General features: G+C 48.4%; 2 protein-coding genes across 4 annotated transcripts in view; one reads left to right on the top strand and one right to left on the bottom strand.

Annotated features, from left to right (window-relative positions):
* The window catches only part of Lca5l (Leber congenital amaurosis 5-like), a gene marked incomplete in the record, with an annotated part of 44249 nt that extends 43949 nt beyond the window's left edge, over positions 1–300 (top strand). For all 3 annotated transcript variants that reach the window (XM_013504865.1, XM_013504856.1, XM_013504861.1), the window contains 1 exon segment: positions 1–300. In XM_013504865.1, coding sequence (XP_013360319.1) covers positions 1–118 — 118 coding nt within the window.
* A 7724-nt stretch (positions 301–8024) lies between these two features.
* Positions 8025–15882, bottom strand: Wrb (tryptophan rich basic protein). Its single transcript, XM_005375768.2, has 5 exons — positions 15676–15882; positions 12416–12581; positions 11443–11510; positions 10866–10980; positions 8025–9086 (listed from the first exon to the last, which is right to left on the bottom strand). The coding sequence occupies exons 1-5, from the start codon at positions 15775–15777 to the stop codon at positions 9013–9015; spliced, it is 525 nt and encodes a 174-aa protein (XP_005375825.1). The 5' UTR covers positions 15778–15882; the 3' UTR covers positions 8025–9012.
* Between the last annotated feature and the right edge of the window lie 6462 nt (positions 15883–22344).

Below are 22344 nucleotides of genomic sequence, written 5' to 3'. Positions count from 1 at the left end.
GGCGCCCGCGCCCGCCCCGGGCCGGGCCTCGGCCAGCAACGCCTTCGGGGACTCCAAGGCCACCGTGGGCAGCTCCGCGCGGTCGCCGTCTCCCCCGGAAGGAAAAAGAGCCGTTTAAACATAACCGGTCTCTCCGCGCACCTCGGCCGCCAGCCTGCTGCTTCCGCGGGGGTCGCGGGCCGAGGGTGCCGGGCGTGCTCGAGCAGTCCCGTGAGACTTCGGGGAAACCCAGTTTCTAAACCTGCTGGATTCCAGCCCGCGATGACACTTTAAATACAAATTTGCATCCTTTTTCTAAAAGTGAGCCACGTCCGTTATTTGATGTTTCTGTAAGACCCGTTTGTGTATCCGACGGCCTTAGTATTCAGTGGGGCCCGTGGACACACGCGTCTTCTCCAGGTAAAGGTCGCGCCGGCGGGAGGGACGCAGCTCGGAGCGAGAGCAGGACGAGCCACTCTTCTATGGGAAAACACGCGCACCGGTTGCCGAGCTTGGTTTTATGAAGATAAATCTTGAGGATTTATCTCATATCGCATATACTGTCCTTGTGTCTTTCCTCGCGGACACACGTAAGATTCGGTATTTCTGGCTTTTATTTTTTTATTTGTTTTTATTTTTTATTTTTTGGTACCGGGGATCGAACTCAGGACCTTGCACTTGCCAGGCAGGCACTTGTGCCACCGAGCTATATCCCCAGCCCTAGATTCGGTATTGAGCTTTATTGCACAGTGTGACTTGACCTTTTTTCACTTCACCTTGTTCTAAACAAAAAAAAAAATGTAGTGTTCACTCAGGCGAGCTGCTCAGTCCTAATGAATGTATTTATTACTCGCAGAGTATTTTCAGTTGGGACCGCAAGGGTCGGCTTGGAGACCACCGCTGCTGACCTTCCCGTCACTTAGTCACAGAGGTCATTTATAATCCAGACCTTTGGGGGAGACTCTGGCCGAGGAGTGACTGACATGACCGCTGAAATGGAGGGAAGCCCCGCAGCACCGGCCCAGGCTTCACGGAATGGGTGGTTATAGATCAACACCTGCAGGGGCAACAGGCAAGCAGGATCGCCCGCAGCTCATCCTCAGATAGGGCAGCTTCAGCCATGTTCTCTCCCTCCCCACTGCCGACTACCCGGGCCTTTCCCTGCACCGCGTGAATTCCTGCACAGGTGTCCTCCTTCTGTCCTTTATCTCACTTCCTGGTTCTGTCAGTAAAAAGCCACAAAGCTTTTTCCTGAGACTCCCACACTGAGGGGTCTTGAGAAAACACAGCCCCCTGGGCCTTCTTGGAAGGTACACGACGTGGACTCGAGGTAATCTCTCCTCCTCTGCACCACCATGGTCGTGAACGAGGACAGGATACACGGTAGCGTAGCTAAGGGTGTCTGCAGCTTGGTGTGTGGTATTAACACACTTTAGTGAAATACATTTTTAAAAGGCAGTGGAAGTCAAGGTGGGAAGATAATTGCACTTAAAACCAAAGATGGGACAGATGCTACAACTGGCATAAAATGTGAGATTCGGGAGTGGGAAAGACAGAAACGGAGGGAGGGGAGTTGGAGGTCCCAGAGGCTCATGAGGAATGGGGAATGACCAAGTTGCCTGAATTCCAGAGACGTTTGCCAAAACCACTCTTGGAATGACGTCCTGAGTGACAGTTCAGCGTCTGTCCCCGCTTCCTATGAGCTAGGGGTTTTCTCAATCCTACACGTCCCCACAATAAAAGCATACATCCTAATGCTCAATCAGGGCTACGCAGACATGCTTCCTCACCAAACTAACTCAGTACTTAGGGAAAGTTAAGTCATGTATACCAGGATGCTAACTCTTACCTCTGAGGCATGAGACTGTGGCCAATTTTTAAATTTTAGTGTTTTCTAGTCTGGCTTTCTCCTATGCTTTCTACAGTGAACATAACTTTATAACCAAGGGGAAATGACTTTAAACTAAAAACGTATCTCCCAGGGTCTGGTAGGAAAGTACTGTGGCTTGCTGTAAAACACAAAAGGCCAAGAATATTGCACGAACTCTGAAAGGGGTTCTTTTCCTTCGATTTTTATTTCTGTCAGCCCACGTTTGCAGCACACAATGAGCACCTCTCTGTAGCAACACATTCTTTTTACTTCCGCTTTTCTCCCCTCCCCCATTTCGTGGTCCCCTTCCCATTCGCAAAAGAGCCATCTCCCTGTTTCCTACCATTTTTTATTTTGCTCTTTAAATTATCTGTACTTTGCGTGGCTGGTAAACTCTGAGCCCGGATATGGTGACAGGGAACAAGATGGTAGGGAAAAACGAGCTTAATTTTTTTTAACGCGGCCCATGCTTGCCGTACAGAATGACGACGTTCCCCGTGGGGACTCGGTCCGTGCATGACACGCCTTCAGTCTTTCTACAGCCCCTTCTCTCTCCTTCCCGTTTCTTAGTCCCCTCCGCCTTTGCAAAAGATCTCTCTGTTGCAAAACATGCTCTTGAGCCAGGTGGTCAGCGGCCAAAGCATCCAGGGAGGGAGGCGAGCAAAGCTCTGAACCCACCTGTCATCTAAAGCAGTGCCGGCCAACCTAGGGCACGCATGCCGCACGGGCACGCAGAGGTCTCGGCACAGCCGCAGCAGCCGGGCCCTCAGGTCTAATTGCTGTGTTGGCGCTCTGGGATAAGTGCGTGAGTTCCGAGTTGCACTTTGGGCATTTGGACTCTAAAAGTTTCACCATCACTGGCCTAAAGGCCATTTGCAAACCAGAGAAAAAACTCAGCCCAAGTAGGAGGTCCTTTCCCACCCAACAGGGGACACCCTCCCCGCCCCACAAGGGTCTCCAGCCTCAGTGAATTACAAACCAGTCTGCACAAAACCCTGAGGCTTTGGGGCCAAAGTCAGTCCTCACCTGGTTGGACAGCCTGAAGCTGGATCTCCGGTGTCCGCAGAACCTGAAAGTGAGATCTGAAGAGGTGCAGTCATAGGCCAAGGCAGCAGAAATGCAAGTCTCTACCCAGGCCTCTAGAAACCCCCACAGATAGTTTTAAAAATAAACCAAAACAAACACACAGACCAAAGACATGGTGCCAGAGAACCAACAGAACTAATATTTCCAATATAACAGACAGAGTACTTTATTAACATCTGTAAGAGTTTAAAGAAGTAAGAGTTTGAAAACATAAAATGTTCTACAGTAAATGACCAAGCATCTGACAACTCAGAAGACATGTAATAATTCAAATTAACTCAATCAAACAGGGATATGGCTCACTGGCACGGCGCCTGCCTGGCAAGCGCAAGGTCCTGAATTTGAATTCCAGTACCAAAAGAAAAAAAATTTTAAAAATAAACAATCAAATTAACTCAGTCATAAAACATATCATAAATGAGACTAGAATGAAGAGAGGAAAAAGATACAAGTCTGAAGAATATATCAATATTAAAGTGCAGAGAGACAGGGAGAATGTCATGCAGATTAGCATGAAAGGTACTGTGTATGTACTCAGTTTCCAAAGAAAGTGGGAACAAGTGCCTGGCTGGCAAAGTTCAAGGTCATGAGTTCGATTCCCAGTACCCACGTTTAAAAAAAAAAAAAACAGTGGGGGAAACAGAGCAGGGCTCAGATCTACGAGAAAGATGGAAAGCCTTCCGGAGCTGACAAGAGACCATCCAGAAAGCCCAGTGACTTCCAAGCACAACAGAAGCTGAAACGCAAAGAAACTCACCAATTCACACTGCGCAGCTAGAGCACGATGGGGCTGCAGGGCGCCAAAGGCAGTTTCAATTCCCAGTACCACAAAAAGGGGGAATAAAAGGAACTACGCCGTGCAATACACATGCATCAGCTCCCCATGAGAGTAATCACTGTGTACCCCAAATACAGACTCACAAAAAGAACATAAAGAAGAGAGTCCACCCTCAGAGGAACAACGGGGCTTCCAAGCAGCAACGATGGGAAATCCAGAAAACCGGGGGAGGTTCGCCAATACACCGACAAAACAGCCGTTATCCCACAACTGTCAACCCTCCAGAACTACTGCATACGAACAAAACAGAAACACATTTTCAAGAAAACAAAAAGTTGGCAGGGATCCCAGCACTCAGGAGGCTGAAGCAGCAGGATCACAGCAAGTTCCAGGCCAGCCTGGGCTACACAGCAAGGCCAAGGCCAGCCTGAACTGCAGTGAGACAGTGAGATCCTATCTCTAAATAAATTAATTAATTAATAAAACAAAACGTCAAAGTTTGCCACCATCAGAATCTCACAGAGGGCCAGGTGTGGTGGCGCACACCTGTAATCCCAGCACTCGGAGAGGCTGAGGCAGGAGGATCGCTGCGAGTTTGCAACCAGCCTGGGGTATAAAGTGAGCTCAAGGCCAGCCTGAACTGCATAGCGAGACCCTGTCTCAAAAAGACAAAAAAAAAAAAAAAAAAAAAAGGGAGAGAATCTCACAGAGGGAAATTCCCAGGCACGGATCAGCAAATGTTTTCTGGAAAAGACCAGACAGTAAATATTTTAAGCCTATGAGGTACAGTCTGTCACAACTGCTCATCTCCACCATGACATGCTGCAAAGAGCCAGAGACTGTACATACGTATGTGGTCTGGTTGTCTGTGTAAGAGGGCTGGCTGGACTTGGCCACTGGCTCTGGTTGTGTCCCTCTATTTTATTCTATTTTATATTTTTGGTTTTTTAAGATAGGGTCTATCTAGTTCAGGCTGGCCTTGAATTTGCTGTGACCCTCCTGCCTCAGCCTTCTGAGTGGGAAATATTAGCATTATATCATATTATTATATAAAACATCTATTTTAGTATTCTTTTATCCCTCCCAACATTTAATAAAAAGAATTTTTTTTTTTACAAGACACAGGGTATGGTGGTCCACCCTTGTAGTCTCAGCATTCAGAAGGCTAAGGCCGGAGATCACTGGGAGTTCGAGGCCAGCCTGGGAGTTTAGCAAACATAAAGGAAAAAAAGACCCAACCTCACTGGCTTTCTGCCCGGGCTCAGTGAGAAGCGGTGCTGAGAGCTGACACTGACGGAGAAGGCCCGCCTCACATGACAGAAGCATGGCCCGGCCGCAAGGCCACTGCAAGGCTCCGCAGACAGCCGCATGGGACAACATGCGCCAGCAGATCCTCCCGCGCTGTGCACGGCGACACTGCAACTGTGCAGAACACACTGCAGTGAGAGGCGTCCGTGGCCCTGGCATGAAGCCACCGTAGGACTCTGGCATCAGCTGGGAAGGGGAGGAGAAAGCCCAGCTAACAGAGAGTGGGCTGCTCACGGGGCTTAGGCACCCAAAGATAATCTTTCCTTACCAAAAATCAGCACCCTGAACCACTGGCAACCAAAGCCACAAGCACAGACCCCAAGAGGCAGCGGAAAATCGTCTGGCTCCCGGGTCACATGGACGTCACGTCAGAGGTCAGGCAAGGAGGGTAAGGAACAGAAGTCACCGTCCCTCCGCAGGCCAGGGGTCTGGTGTTCAACGGGTCGCTTCTCAGCCGCACCCCCATGCTCTGAGGACGGCAGCGGGACCAGAGGCCACCAGGCCAGGGAGGGTCCTAAGCACTGTCCCTCCTGGTGGTGGGAGGAGCCCCGGAGAAACCGCCCAGCACTTAGCCCTCTGACTTTGCTGAACGCCAAGGTCTCAAGGTGCATCCATTTTCCTACAAACGACACATGAGAAACCCAAAATACAAGCAACTTCAGGGAAAAAGGAGTGCGATGAGGGGAACGGGGAGGCAGACTGGGGACCAGAAGCTCGGAAAGACAGGGAGGGCAGGGCTAGCGGGCGGTGGAGGTCAAGGTGATGATGTGCTGTGTACGTGGATACCACGCCCCACGGGCCACAGAATTATGGGTCACAAACACATAGTAAAATTAAAAATTAAAAGGAAAAGGAAAGGGCTGGGGATATAGCTCAGCAGCACAAGCACCTGCCTGCCAAGCGCAAGGTCCTGAGTTCGATCCCCAGTACCAAAAAAAAAAAAAATCAAAAGGAAAAGGAAAGCCAGAACCCTGGCACACACAGGTAATCCCAGCACTCAGGAGGCTAAGGCAGGAGGGGCACCTCAACTTGGAGGCCAGTGAGCTCAAAGCAAATCTGAACTACACAGTAAGACCCTGTACCAAAAGGAAAAAGAAAAAAAGATGCCAGGCCTGGAGGCGCACACCTCTAATCCCAGCACTTGGGAGGCTGAGGCAGGAGGATTGCCGTAAATTCCAGGCCAGCCTGAGCTACACAGTGAGTTCCAGGCCAGCCTAGACTACACTGTCTCAAAAAAACAAAAAAAATTGGTTAGTGGACCATATGCTTATGACAGGACTGGATGAAAGAGTACTAGGTTATGTGTATTTTACATCAAATGTCTGTTCTTATGCTTTTAAAATATCATTTTAATAAACATGATACATGTGTGCACCTATCTTCACACATTTATACATTGTAAAATCATGAACCTCGGCTGTCCTCAGCACGACGCACCCTGCACACAGAGAAGCAAAGTGCAGAGACACTGGTGCCAGACCCAGCCGGGCAGCAGCGGATGCCACGCCTTCTTGCTCCTCTTCTGTACTTGCCAAGTTAAGGCTTGAAAAAGAAGAAGGACTTTCATGTTTCCGGTTTTACTGTTTGTTTGTTTGTTTTTTCCGGTACCGGGAATCGAACTCATGACCTTGAGCTTGCCAGGCAGGCGCTATGCTGCTGAGCTAAATCCCCGGCTCCCAGTTTTACTTTTATAATTTAAAAAAGAAGCGGTTACAATTTTGCAAATGGGAAGAGGACTAAGAGCTGGAGGAGAGGGAGAAAGAACAAAGCTGTGTTTTGCACATGCCCCCAATTCCATGCAGCAAAGGCAGTCACCACGTACTGCAGATAAGGACCACGAAAAATCATTTCATTTTTAAAAAAGTTTTCAAAAGCCTATTTTAAAAGCACATAAATCAACATTCATAAACCCATGGACAGTGGAAGAGTTATAACAAACTGCCAACAGTGGCAAACTGGGAACTTGGTGACAGGACAGCTGGGGTCAGAAGTCACACTTTCTTTTTTTCTTTCTGGTGTTTTTTGAGACAGGGTCTCGCCATGCAGTCCGGGCTGGCCCTGAACTCTGTAGCCCAGGCTGGCCTCTAACTCCCTCCAATCCTCCTGTCTCAGCCTCCCAAGTGCTGGGATTACAGGTGTGCGTCACCACGCCCTGCCCAGAAGTTATACTTTCTGTACCCCTTCCTGTATCTTTTTAAATCAGGTTGGCCTGGAGCTCACTTTGTAGCCCAGACTGGCCTCGAACTTGCAACAGATCCTCCTGCCTCAGCCTCCTGAGTGCTGGGATTACAGGCATGCCCCACCATGCCCAGCTTATTATCTATTTTTAAACAAATACAATTTTTTAAAGGCACAATGTGACTCATAAAGGACAGTTGTATTTCCCTACTTAATTGTCACAGACTACTAACATGAAAAGAAGCTACACGTCTCCCTCCACCCCAGGGAGGTGTGTCACAGCTCCTGCCACCACGCCGGGAGAACAGGGGTTCGGGCAGGGCTGCACTGTCCCAGGGAGCACCCAGGGTGCATGACAGCGCAGCAGGAAAGAAGCTGGGTGCTGACTCCATGCAGGGACCCGAGCTCCTCTTCTCCCTGGGTGGCTTCTCCTCCTCTGGCCACGGTGTCCCCTGGGGAATGAGGAGGCCCAAGAGCCCGGCGGCTGGGGCCTGCTATTAATTCTGCGGTGCTCACGCTCTGAGTCCTGAATCGGCTGGCAGAGCTCAGCAGGCTGAGTCCGAATCAGATACGGGGACCAAACCCAGCCTGGGGCTTCAGTCTGACGTTGAACGACAGGCCCGCAGCTTGTGTCCCAGTGTGTGTGTGGGGGGGAGGGGGGTGTGGATAATAACGAGCTCCTCACTGAACACTAGGGAGCGCAGAGCACAAACACAAGCTTTCCGAGACCAGTGACCAGCTCAGCCTTGCTGAGCGAAGGCCAAGAGCCCGCGTCAGGGACAGGCTGCCCGCAGCAGGTAGGCGGCTGGAAAGAAGTCACACAAGCGCCTGCAAACACTTTAATTAGAAAAAGTGCTTCAGAAAATAAGTTTAGCAGAATTATACTTACAGCCCAAACAAGTATCAGTTCGGGTGAATTTAATCAGACCTTCCACTTTGCTTTTTTCTATAGACCACAAACAGTAAATGCTTATAAAGTACACTTCATTTGAAATGGCTGAAATACAAAACACCATCTGAGCACAAAACATGGTCTTATAAGTGTGTTCATAAAACATTGTAAGGAAAAATTAATACCTTCAAACAAGTAAATAGCACACACTATACAAATGCTTGTCTAGCAGACGACATTTTAAACAGAAAAGAAAGCACAAACGATGCCCATTAGTGTTGTTCTTCCAGATGAACTATGTGAGATTAAAAAACAAACTGTCAAATTCTAGTACGGTAGTACCTTGGTCCTGATCATTAACTGGTTCTGGGAGGCACAAGAACCAAAAAGGACAAGCACCAAACCAGCTGTTCTGGCTGGAAGCCGCAGCGGGTCACACCAAGGAGCCTGAGCTCGTGTCGCGTACCCAACAACCAACCGGTCCTGGACAAAGTTCTTGCAACAAAAAGCATCAAGCATTAAATTCACTAAGTTTCAGAGCAAGGTAAGACTACAGTGGTATTAAAATTGTTACTTTCTAAACTGAACTAAAAATAGCATTGTCTTGTAGAAAATTTTGACTTTCCAGTTGAGATCAAAATACACCAACAGTGCCAATCAGCATGTAAACTCCATACGAGGTTTCACATTTATTACAAACCTGGCGTGATGCTGGTCAGTACACGCATGTCATAAGCGAGGCTTTCTGGCCCCATGACAGGTATAGAAAATGTTAATTCTTGTGAGAATCTCACATAAATTACAAGAACAAACGAACAGAAAAACGAGCCTGCATACTTTTGTTTAAAAAAAGTGCCAACTGGGTTTTTAACCCAAGAGAAAACCATTGTGAAGGTCTCGTACCCGGATTCACTTTCCTTTTCAGCTGAAAGGATGGAGTACGATAGCCACCACTTTGTTACAGACCAAAATCCAACAGGTGATTCCAACGCCACCTGAAAAAAGCGAAGCGCAGACGTGAGCGATGCAGCCAGGGCTCCTTCCCACCGTCCTGCCTCTATTTCTTTAACTTACAGGATCTAAGAGGATTTCGTTCCTGCTGAGGAGTGCCGGGCAAATAAAAACTAAAGATCTGTGGGTCCAGATCCGTCAGACCTGGACGCCCGGGGCTGCGCAGAACACGCTGCACCACACCCTGTGGGATGATTTCTTTTTCTTTTCTCAAACAGCAGTTTACATAAAGCAGCGCTGACCCACGTGGGCCTCGCTCAGCCTGCTAATAACCAAGAGCATGAGCAGCCCTGTCCAGAACAGCTTTGGAGTGGCCAGAGGCCTCCAGGACACGGGGAAGGCACCCTGCCTGGCTGGCTGTGCCAGGGAAGAAAAAGAGCAGGGTAGGAGCAGGGGACACGGTTGACTCTGGAGTCCTGGGAGTAGCCATTTCTCCTGAGACGGAGTTTCTCCTGCAGCAGAGTCCCAAATCACAATCACAGACTGACCGACAGGGCCATGCGCCACACCACTGGCTTCCACAGCTCAGCATCAGGACCGAAATCGGTGCCCTTTAACAGGAAAATAGCCGGGCGTGCTGCCGCATGCCTGTCATCCCAGCACTCAGGAGGCTGAGGCAGTAAGATCACCATGAGTTTGAGGCCAGCCTGCACTACACAGCAAGACCCTGTCTCAAAAAGCCAATAACTATGACATCCCAACATCCCAAAGAGGACTAGATCTAAAAATTCTTCGGCAAAGAGGCTAATGGATGCGCTACCAGATCAGCTTGTGTCTGAATCCACCCCAGCTCCTATGCTGAAATCCCAGCTGCACGGTGACAGTGTGAGGAGGCCCTATGGGAAGTGGCCATGCCAGCAGCAGGCCTTCTGCGAGGGGACGATGCTCTCCCGCCCTCCCACTTCGCTGGACCCAGTGAGAAGGGGCTGTCCATGAACACTCAATCTGCTCGCACGTTGGTCGTGCCCTTCCCAGCCTCTGAGAAACTGCTGACATGAGAAGGGTTATGTATGCTGCTGGTAGGTGACACAGCCCAGGACAGTTCCTTACAGAGGCCCGAACAGAGTAAGATTCAAGGGAATGAGCCTTCAATATAAAGCACACAAGCTGACCGGGGTGGTGCACATCTATAATCCCAGCACTCAGGAGGATGAGACAGGAGGATCGTGCGTCTGCACTTGGGCCTGGGCTACGCGGTAAGACAGAGGCCAGTCTGAGCTGCATCATGAGACCCTGTCTCACTCTCCTCAAACAAAAAAGGTGGTATAATAATATAAAGTTAAAAAGAAGTATAAGGTGGTCTGTGCCAGATAGCCTTAACTGTATCAAATGAAAAAAAAGGACTGGAAAAAATAAACCATAGCATTAAGAGGAGTTTTCCGTAACTAATGAACCTCTTAAAAAAGTTTTCCTATGTTTCTACTCAATCTACAAAGATGTGGACGCGTCTCACATCCACAAGGGCACCTTTCAGCAATAAAACACAGCAGACAGCAGCAAGCGCTGCAGAAAGGCTGACCGCATCCAGACTGGAACTAGAGGTGGAGGCCCCAGGACACTCGCAAGCCAGGCGTGACCGTGGGTTCCCGAAGCGGAGTGCAGGGGTGACCTGACAAGCCACGCAGCTTCTCCAGGACCCTCTGGAAGGGGGCTCAAAGCACAGCTCTACACACAGGCTGTGAGGACGGCAGGGGACTCACCTTCCGTCACAGCCCTCTCCCTCAGCCTGTCCACAGCCTCCGAGTTTTCCAGAAAGTTCTTACCTGCCACTCGGGTAGGAAAGGCCACCAGGCGGTCTAGCGGGGTTATCCATTTGCTTGGCACCACAGCCACTGGGACAGAATAGTACTTCCAGATGAGCGAGATCATCAAGGCAGCCTGCGAAGACACTCGCGGTAAGCAAAAGCCCCCTGCCAGTCGCACAGGGACCGGCCGGCGTCCCCGGGAGCGCTCAGCACACGCCCCGGCCCGACTGCACTCCAGCAAGGCAAGAGGAAGGAGCTCCAAGAAGTTACTTCAGCGCCTGTGTGCCAGAGTCCCAGTCTTCCCCAACTCTGACCAAGAGCAGGGGTCCCCTGGCATGTCACTCAGAACTCACAGGGCTGGGCTGGGCGGGCACGGTGGGAAGGGCACGGACAGCACCCACGAGGGCCCGGCTCCGTCCCCAGCCCCAGGAAGGAAGCGGAGAGGGAAACAGGCAGGGCAGGCGGGAGATGAAGGGCGCGACGGGGAGGCACACACAGAACTCAGCGCCGGACGCCCAGGTTACAGGCCAGCAGGACCCCAGCCCCAGGCCGCTGGTCCCGAGGCCAGCAGCCCCAGCCGCGGCAGCACACGCACCTGCAGGATGTAGAAAGCCACACTTATAACCCACTTTATCTTGGCTAACTGGGCCGTCCGCGCTTTCACTGAAAGGAAAAACGGAGAGACAGCGTGTCAGTGCCCCGAACTGAGGAAATACCTACGCACACTGAAATGCTGCCTCCCCTTAAGAGATTCTTTCAAATCACAAACGTGACAACCACCCAGTTTAGAAAATATAAAATGGAGCTTTTTAAAAGTCACCCACCACCTGATCTGGCACTGTTTAAAAGAGAACCCACCAAATAGTGAGATCTAAAGAGCTTTAATTCTGAAAATCTTTAACATTTCTCATCAAAATCAGAGATTCTTCCTACAATGTAGATGGCACGTATCAACAGAACTGAGTTTTCGGCCCTATTTCCACCCAGCCCGTGATGCCCAGGCGTTCACGAGTCCAGGCAGCCCTGGGCTGGACAGGTCCCCACCCGTGATCCTCGCTCTTCACAAAGGGACAGCACCTAGAAGACGTCGTGAGGGAGGGTTGGGAGGGTACTGTCCAGAGACGGTAGGAGGCCCTGGGAACCCACTATGACATCATTTCTGGGCTTCCCTGAAAAAGTGCTGAATTTGAACCACACACGGTGGTGCACAACTGTGATCCCCACTCAGGATGCTGAGGCAGGAGGATTGCCAGAAGTTTGAGGCCAGCCTAGGCTACATAGTGAGTTCAAGGCCAGGCTGGATTATATAGCAAGACCCTGGCTTAAAAAACAAAATAAAACAAAAAGAAAGAAAGGAAAAGTGCTGAATCTGAAAAGAAGAAAGCCTGCAATGACAAGCTGGCTCTGAAGGAAACCTGAGAGGATCCCTGGATGTTTCTGCCTTTAGAAAACAGGTTCCCCAGCCACACTGTGAGAACGGAAGCAGGGGAGTGGGATTGCTCTGGACAGCTCAAATGCCAGCAACACACAGGAGCCTGAGCAGCAGAGCGCGCCCAGCCCGGCGGTACCGTGCGTCTTGAGCTTGTCCGTCATCTTGTTGATCTTCCTCTCCAGGCGGGCGTATCTGGCGAACTCGTCCATCATGTTGACCGTGGCCAGCTCCTGCTTCATGTCCTGGATCTCAGCCCGCATCTGCGCCTCCTGCTCTGCGTCCTTCTGCAGCACCCGGGACATCTGCAGAGGGAGCCGGGTGGTGAGTGTCGTCGCCCACGGTGGAGTGGTGTCCCCTGCGCCCCGCGGTCTGGGCCCTGACTGAGGAGTGCAGTGAACCCTGACCATGCGGGGGACCAGGGACGTGGCGACATGGGGAAGCGGCTCCTGCTCGTATTCTGGCAGGCTGGAAGCCCGGCCGGGCTGACCACTCTGGGACTTGCGTGGCTCAGGCTGCCACCGGGCACACTGAGAGCAGCCCCACACTGACCCCGCCAGCTGCGCCTCAAACTCTGCAGGACCGGAGCTGGCCCCTGGGGCGGACACCCTGTCCTGGCTGGGTGTCCCAAGAGCAGTGCCACTCATAAGGTCCCCTGAGAAACGCTCTGCTCCAAGCACCTAGCAGTTAGAGCTTGATTCTTTGTCATTCCAGCCAGCCCCACCTGGAGACCAGGTGTCCTTTCAGGTGACTCCCCATGCCACTGCTTTTGAGATGGCTCCAGCCACCCTCCACTGGACAAATGAGCAGCCCTCTCCCTCTCGGCCCCAAGGAGGGGCTCTGTGCCTCTCTCTTCCTGCTCCCGATGACACCAAGAAGCCCAAGACGTCCCTGGTATTTCCTTCTTTTTTTTGCGACAGGGTCTTGCTATGTAGTTCAGGCTGGCCTCAAACTCACAGTGATCCTCCTGCCTCAGCCTCCCAAGTGATGGGATTACAGGCGTGCGCCACCACACGCAACTGTGCCTGCTATTTGAATTCCAGTCCAAGGTACATTTCCCTTCACAAATGTCTGTGGATCACTGCCGGACAGGTATGTGCCTTTCACTGTAACCATGCACCTGGAATAATAAAATGAAACCATGGAGCTTCCACCATGGAGCTTTCATTCCAGTGACATGGACCCTGCATCCTCTGCCCTTCCCGAGGACGCAGGCCCACGAGAGACTGGTGGAGCAAGGCGGGGTGCAGAGCACGGTGAAGGGGGCACCACGGCAAGGGTCAGAGCCCAGGCAGGAGCGTCTTCCCACAGAGGGAGGCCCGGTGAGAGTGCCAGAGGGCCACACAGGGCAGATGGCAAGGACTTTTTAAGGCAGTCATTTCACTGGGTAGAAAGTGGACCTCAAGCCAGACGTGGTGGCACAGGACTGTAAATCCCAGCACTCTGGGAGGCTGAGGCAGGAGGATAGCAAGTTCAAGAGCAGTCTGGGCAACTTAGGAAGGCTCTGTCCCCAAAACGCGGGTGGGGGGTGAGGATGCAGCTCAGTAGTAGAGTGCTTCTGGCTCTGACCTCAGTAGGGAGGAAAAGAAGGAAATCTGACCTATGCTACAACGAAAACAAACCCTAAAGATACCATACTAAAAGAACAAGGTGTGATTCCACCCGAACGAGTCTGGTGGCTGTCAGGACTGGAGGAGGGAGGAATGGGACTCGTGTAAGGGGCACAGAGTCTTTCACGGGGAAGATGAAAACGTTCTGGGATGGTGATAGGTTGCACAACAATGTACCTCCACTGGAGGTACGCCACCAAACTGCACACTTAAAAACTGTTACGATGGGGGCTGGGGATTTAGCTCAGCAGCACAGCGCCTGCCTGGCAAGCGCAAGGTCGTGAGTTCGATTCCAGGTACCGGGAAAAAAAAAAAAAAAAAAAAACTGTTACGATTGTTATGGTTTACATTTAGCTGTCCGAGAGCGCCACGTGCTTAGAGGTGGGGCTTCTGGAACCTGATTGAGTTGTGGGGGCTGCACTGACTCCCTCTTAGGAGGCGCGGTCTGGTCTAAAGAGGAGGGCGCTGGGGGTGTGGCCTGAAGGGTTCATCTCCCTCCCCCGCTTCCCCCTTTTCTCTGCTTCCGGTTCTCCCCGGCCTGAGCAGCCCTACTCCGCCAGGCCCCTCTGCCAACACCCTGCCTTGGAAGCAGCCAATTATGACTGAAAGGAGCCAAAGTAAATGTCCTTACGTTGCAAACGTCAGATATTACATCTCAGTGACAAAGGAAGTTACTAAAACAGCTTTGCAAAAAAGAGTCCATGAATACTGTTAGAATAAAACATGCAAGAAGCAGAAGTCCTGCCTCGTCTTAAACATGTACCTCCCCGATACCAATTTATACTAGGAGGAAAAAGCAAGGCCGCTTTCCTTCCGAAGTCTTAGTCTGGGCCAGACTGCCCCTTGCTTCCCCTCTAAAGGGTGGGCTCCGCTATACCCCACCCTCCCCTGCCCAGTGCAATTCGCCAGCCCACCTCTACTTGTGCTGCAATAGGTAGGACGGCAGAACTGGGAGAATCACAAAGCAATAACCACTCGGCAGTCACTAGGCAGAGCGACTTGGTGCAGCTACACAATTCTGAGTCCGACCCTCCCTCTGGGAGGTAACGGAAGAGACGATGATGACAGTCCCTTCTCGCTGTATTCGGACGCGCGGACGCGTGGAAGGCAGTCACTGCCAGCGCAGGACGCAAGCAGAGAGGGTGCTCCCCAGTGCTCGCGGCTCCCCTGCACACAGCAGACACCACACTCTCCCTGCCCCACCCCTCCAGAATGGGGGTGCCTGCACCCTGACATCGAGCGACAACGGACTCGAGGCCTCCAGGATACCCTGCCAAGCACGCGTGTGGCCCACCAAGCGCGCTCAGCTCCCCCAGGCCCCGGGCCAACCGGAAGGAGTGAGGCTGCCGACCAGGCACCGAGGTCGCCCCGGCTCGCCCCGCCTGAAGCCGCAGGAGATCCTGCACGTGAAAGCCTGGCCAGGTGTCGCCAAGTGTCTTCCACCCGCGAAAATCCAGCAAAGGGATTTTAGAGGGGAAGCCTCGCAACTTTCGGGCGCTAGGAATCATCTCAGAAAAGCAAGACACCAGGCCTGGCGCGGTGGGGAACGTCCGTAATCAGCACTGGAGAGGCTGAGACAGGGGGATCGCTGCCAGTTCACGCCAGCCTGGACTACACCGCGAGACTCTGTCTCTCAGAAATATACATAAATAAAAATTTTTGCTAAACCCTAAAGTACAGAACAGACCACGCAGGCGCTCCGGCAACCGCACTGGCCCTCCGGGGCCAGGCCAGGGCGCCCGGTCCACGCCGACCGCGTCGGTCCCTGGAAGGCCGGGCAGTCACTTACAAAGGAGGAGAAGGACGGGAGGAGGATCCGAAGGACATTGCACCCAAACACGAAGCTGAGCACTAGCAGCCACGCCCAGCGGTCGGCCTCGGCGGCGCCCATCCCACACCCTCCGCGCGCCCACCCCGCCAGCTACGCAGTTGCCCCGGGACCACGCGAGCAGGCGCCCGCGCGTGCGCAGTGAGGCTCAGCGGCCCGAGGGGGAGCGCCGCTGCGCCTGCGCACTGCGCCCAATAGAGGGGAGGTGGGTAGAGTGGCGAGTGCGCTCCAGGCTTATTTTGGCCTTCCCGGCCTCCATAGTTCTGTTACTTTGCATTCCGCTGAGGAGTGAACCCGTTTTCCCAAAGGAATTGGACTGATGCCGGCCTAGTTTGGTCGTATCTGCAAGCCATTTGTGTTATTATTATCTTATTACTATTTTATTTGAATTGACTCACTTTTGTGACTAAGTAAGTTTATTTTAAAATAAGCTTTTCCAGCCGAGTGTGTTGGCACACACCTGTAATCCCAGCACTTGGGAGGCTGAGGCAGGAGGATCGCCGTGATTTTGAGGCTGCCCCAGGCTACATAGTGAGTTCAAGGCCTGCCTGAACTGCATAACGAAACCATCTCAAAAGACAAAAAAAGTAAAATAAAGTAAGCTTTTCCATATACAGAAAACTACCTTATAGTAGCAGGTAACAATATTTTCTATGCAGGTGGTATATATAAAATTGTCTTAAGCTTACATTTAAAAACAAACGGTGACTACAAACAACATACAAAATTACATTCCTGAAGAAAATGCTCAAACAGGAAGGGGAACTAGGGAGAGGGAAAAGAAAAAATAAATGAGAAAAAAAAAATTACATTCCTGAAAAACAAGTTTGTTTACCAGAAGGCACTGTTAGAGGTTGGAGATGTCGCTCAGTAGTGGAGGTTTCCCCAGCATGTGTAAGGTCTGGAAAAAGAAAAAAAATGTTTTTTAAACCTTTACAATTTTAGCCTGTAATAAGGTAAATTTCGGTGAAGATTAAGTTTTAGAACAAAAAAAAAAATCCCAACTTACGTATAGCAAAAAAAGTAAAAGATGTCTTTTCTGCCAAGATTGGAGTCTGAGAACTAATTTCTAATCAAAATAATACAAGAAGCTGTGGTCCTGCGAATTGTTTTTTAGATTATTTTGAGACAGCCTCTTGCTATGTAGTTCAGGCTGGCCTTGATCTCACTGTGTAGTCCTACAAATTCCTGTTTCAAGAAAACATGTAAAGTGCAGCTTCAATAGCAGTAGCGTGAATCATTTCCAAGAAAAGACACGGTAGTGGTTAGATGCCCGGTGAACGGCAGAGGTGGAGCCTGCCTTTCGTCCCTCGTCCTCCCTGCAGCCCGGGACACTCAGAGCTGCAGCCGGACTTTGGGGCCTTCCCTCACTAGAGGTGTGAATGGATTGAGAGAGAGAAACTCTCTCCCACAGAGTGATGGCGGTTCTTCCACCCTCTCAGCCCCACTCTGCCTCTCAGGCTGAAGAGGAAAGTGTCTGCCATTCCTCACCTCGCGAACCCATCCCACTTTCACATAACCCAGGAGGAGGAACACCCATTCCTGGTGAGGAAAATATGACAAAAACAGCTAGAGAATGTGCTACACTTCTGCAGCAGATGTGGGAGGGGATCAGTGGGACCTGACTACAGAGGCAACCAAATTTCAGTAACTCAACTCTGTCATTATTTATTTTAGCCACCACCTGCAAAAAAAAAAGCACTAAGATCCCAGCACTCCGGAGGCTGATGCAGGAGGATGCCAGGAGTTTGAGACCGGCTTGGACTATATAGTGAGTTGAAGGCCAGCCTGAGTTATATAGCAAGACCCTGTCTCAAAACACAGAACAAAACACTAAGAGTGGGCATCTTTAGGTTCACCTGTAATCCCAACACTCTGGAAGTTGAGACCAGAGAATCCCCTGAGTTCAAGGCCAGCCTGGAGTTACATAGGTTCTAGGCCAGCCTAGAATACATCACAAGACCCTGTCTCCCAAAGAAAGAGAGGAGTAGAGGGAAAGGAGAGGAAAAAGAAAAGAACAGCCAGGCACAGTAACATAATCCCAGAACTTTAGGAAGCTGAGACAGGAGAGTTGCAAATTCTAGCCCAGCACAGGCAACTTAGCAACTTAGAGAGACCTTGTTTCAAAAAATTTAAAAAGGGCTTGGAATGTAGCTCTGTATACAGATCCTGCATTCAATCCTCAGCACCCCCCAATAAAGCACTAATAGTTGATGGCTAAATTCTACTAGCATGTGAAAGGAAAATAGGACATATCACTATGAATCAGCCTAGACTGGTTCAGTTTAAGGGATTAACAGCATTATTCACACCAGCCAAAAGAAGTAAAAGCAACCCAGTGTTCACCAAATGCATAAATGAAATGTCACATATTATCCAACCATAAAAAAGCAAGGAGGGGGCTGGGGATTTAGCTCAGCGGCAAAAGCGCCTGCCTGGCAAGCGCAAGGTCGTGAGTTCGGTTCCCGGTACCGGAGAAAAACCAAAAAAAAAAAAAAAGCAAGGAAGCCGGGTGTGGTGGTGCACGCCTGTAATCCCAGGACTCAGGAGGCCAAGGTAGGAGGACTGCCGTGAGTTCAAGCCCAGCCTGGACTACAGAGGAAGACCTTGTCTTAAAAAACAAAAACAGAAAAATAAATAAATAAATAAATAAATAAATAAATATTTAAAAGGGTGGCCAGGGAACTAGCTCAGCAGCACAGCGCCTGCCTGGCAAGCACAAGGTCCTGCGTTCAATTCCTGGTACCAAAAAATAAATAAAAAATGAAAAGAATATATACAGGAAAGGAAGAACTCAAATTAGCATTGTTTACAGGTGACATGATACTAGAGACCTAGAGAAGACCTAGAGAATTCCACCAAAAAATTCTTAGAATAACCAACTTCATCAGTGCAGCAGGATACAAAATCAACACCCAAAAACCAATAGCATTTGTGTACCCCAATAATGATCTCAATTTAGAAAAAAATTATGAAAATAATACCATTCACAGTAACATCAAGAAAACTTAAATACCTAGGAATTAACCTAATCAAAAAAACTATAGTATTTTGAAAATGGAGATTAAAGAGGACATCAGAAAATGGAATGATGGCCCCTGCTCTTGGATAGGCAGAACCAATATCATCAAAATAGCCATACTCCAAAAATTATTATGTAGATTCAATGAAATCTCCTGAGGATACCAACAATATTCTTCACAGATCTAGAGAAAACAATCCTAAAATTCATATGGAACCAGAAGAGACCCAGAATAGCAAAAGCAATCATGGGCATCAAGAACAAAGCAGAAGGCAACATAATACCTGATTTCAAGCTATACAACAAAGCAATGGTGATAAAAACAGCATCATACTGGAACACAAACAAACATGTGGATCAATGAAACAGAGTACAGAATACAGAACTGGAGATGTAGCTCAGTGGTAGAGTGCTTACCTAGCATGCACAAGGCCCTGAGTTCAATTCCCAGTACCACCAAAAAAAAGAGAGAGAGAGTGAGAGAATACAGAAACATCCCCAGACACATTCAGCTATTTCAGCTCCAACAAAGGAACCAAAAGCATGCACTGGAGGAAAGATAGCAAATGGTTCTGGGAAAACTGGACATCTAATGCAAAAAATTGGAGCTGGATCCGTGTCTCTCATCATGTACTAAACTGAATTCAAAATGAATCAAAGATCTAAACATTAAAGCAGAAACACTGAACCTCCTGGAAGATAAAACAGGTAAAACACTTGAAGTCATAGGTGTAGGCAAGGACTTTCTAAACAGAAACCCAATTGCAAAAAGTAACAGCAAGAACCACAAATGGGATTATATCAAACATCATGTGCATGACAAAGGAATCAGTAGAGTGAAGAGACAACCTACAAAATGGGAAAAGAATTTTGTCAACTGCTCCTCAGACAGGACTACTATCAAAAATATGTAATGAACACAAAAATAAAAACAAATAAAAGACCTAGTCAAGAAATGGGCAAGTGACATGAACAGACACTTCTCATAAGAAGTACAAATGGCTAATAAACATATGAAAAAATATTCAGCCTCTCTAGCCATCAGAGAAGTGCAAATTAAAACAATGCTAAGATTCCATCTTGCACCAGAAAGAATAGTAGTCACCAAGAAGTGAAAGAATAGTGAATGCTGGCGTGGCTGTGGTGAAAAAGGACACCTCCTACATTGGGAATGTGAAGTGGTACGACCATTATGGAAATCAGCATGGCAATTTCTCAAAGAACTAAAATTAGAAATTCCATATGACTCAGCTATTCTCCTTCTAGTTATCTTCCCCTAAAAGCTATAGACATCATACCACCACGAAACATGCATACCAATATTTACAGCAGCACAAATCATAATAGCTAAATCCTGAAAGTGGCCTGTATACCCACCAACAGATGAATGGATAAAGAAAATGTGGTATTGCTACATAATTGGCTACTACTCAGCTATAAAGAAGGATATTTAAGACATTTGTAGGATAATGGATGTACCTGGAAAATACCCTGAGTGAAATAAATCGGATACACACTATTAAATACTATATGGTATCTCTCATTTGAGTAAGGCACAGTACAAAGAGCACAATAAAGGATGAATAGAAGGAAACAAAGAGGTAAATCTCATGCAGATGGGAAGGGGTCCTAGAGACCTTGGGGGTGAGAAAGAGAAAGTAAGAAGAATTAAGGTATGCAATGTACAGGAACCTAATAAACTAAATGGATGTAAACGTTACATATCATAAACATGAGTTAAGAATAATAATAACAAGGCCAGGCATGGTGGTACAAGCCTGTAATCCTAGCACTCAGGAGGCTGAGGCAGGAAGATTGTTGTGAGTTTGAGACCAGCCTGAGCTACATAGTGAGCTCAGAGGCAGCCTGAACTGTAGAGCAAGACTCTGTCTCAAAAAACAAAGACAAAAACAAAAACAAAAAAGAATAGTAATCACAAAATTAGGAAAGGGTATTCAGAGATGGAAGGAACAAGGTGGATGGGAAGGGGAAGGGAATTTTTTTTTTAAACCTGTATTTGTACATGTACCTACTCCTCAAGCTGAATGCAAATGTCATGTACTGCAAACATGTACTAAAAACACAAAAAAAAGGGCAGGGGATGTAGCTCAGTGGTACAAGCTCATGCAAATGGGAAGGGGTCCTACAAATGGGATTATATCAAACATCATGTGCATGACAAAGGAATCAGTAGAGTGAAAAGACAACCTACAAAATGGGAAAAGAATTTTGTCAACTGCTCCTCAGACAGGACTACTATCAAAAATATGTAATGAACACAAAAATAAAAACAAATAAAAGACCTAGTCAAGAAATGGGCAAGTGACATGAACAGACACTTCTCATAAGAAGTACAAATGGCTAATAAACATATGAAAAAATATTCAGCCTCTCTAGCCATCAGAGAAGTGCAAATTAATCAAACTGCCTGGCAAATGCAAGGTCCTGAGTTCAATTTCCAGTACAAAAAGAAACACAAAACAAACAAAAAAAATCCCACCTTTTTTGGTTCCAGGAGTGGGGCACAAACAAAAACATTTTCTAAGATGAAAAAAAAAGGCCCTTTTAGTTCAGACCTAAATTGTTGTCATCTCATACACAGATTGCACTGGTAAACTGATAACATAGTCTGGTACCACTAAAAATGCATTTTTGAACGTGCAAATATATCAGTATAAGAAACAAAAAGATATTCCAGAGCCACATGATAATAAACAAGTCACAAATTAATCTCAATTGAACTTGCGTATAATTAGCAGTAAAAAAAGGTATGACTCATGTATTTTCAGCAATTAAGCCATGTTTTGATTTCATTGAAGGAGGGGAAAATGGGAAGACATTCAGATGAAATAACATTTTATAGCATTTAACTACAACAAAAGGCCACGTTATGTTCCTTTTCTTTCTATTTTGTTCCTAACAAAGTTACACTAAGTTGAATCCTTCATCAATTGCAAATTACAATGCTTCTGAGAAAGGATTCACAAAGGAATATTTTTTAATTTTAAAAAATTTTAAGAGTATCATTAAGAGAACATTTTGCCCAGGGATTGAACCCAGAGCCTAGAACACTCTATGAAAGTACTTTAGCACTGATACACAACCCTGTCTTTTCTGCCTCTCATTTTTTTTTTTTTTTTTTTTAAGACAAGATTTTGCTAAATTGTCCAGGCTGGCTCTCTGGCCTTCAAATTGCAATCTTCCTGCCTCAGCCTCCAAATATCTGGGATTATACACACATACCGTTCCATCCAGCCATTTTCCTGCTCTTGCTTGGTGGGGTTTTGTTTTTGTTTTTGTTTTTGCTTTAATTTGGTCAGCACCACAAACCACAAGTGTGGGTTAATCAAATTTAGGACCATTTCCTCCTCTAGGTTGAGGAATAGGGCACCCCTCAAACTGTGTCAGGTAAACACTTCTAGGCCAATGCCTTTGTGTTTATAGGTCGCACGAGCCAGGGAATCCTTTGCCTTCATGTGATCTCCCTATTCAGGTAGAACAAGTGCCCCTTCGCACTGGAGTAGGTATGTTTTTCAAGTCTTGAGTATTAAATACCTGCCCTTCGAGGGAGTGATCATCCTCTAAAGTCACAAAAGCCAAGCAGCCCG

The sequence above is a fragment of the Chinchilla lanigera genome, unplaced genomic scaffold (assembly GCF_000276665.1).
Source record: "Chinchilla lanigera isolate Chin_1 unplaced genomic scaffold, ChiLan1.0 scaffold00006, whole genome shotgun sequence".
In the NCBI taxonomy this organism is placed as follows: domain Eukaryota; kingdom Metazoa; phylum Chordata; class Mammalia; order Rodentia; family Chinchillidae; genus Chinchilla; species Chinchilla lanigera.
Note: the sequence above shows the minus strand (reverse complement) of the source record. Positions and strands in the feature narration are given on the sequence as shown.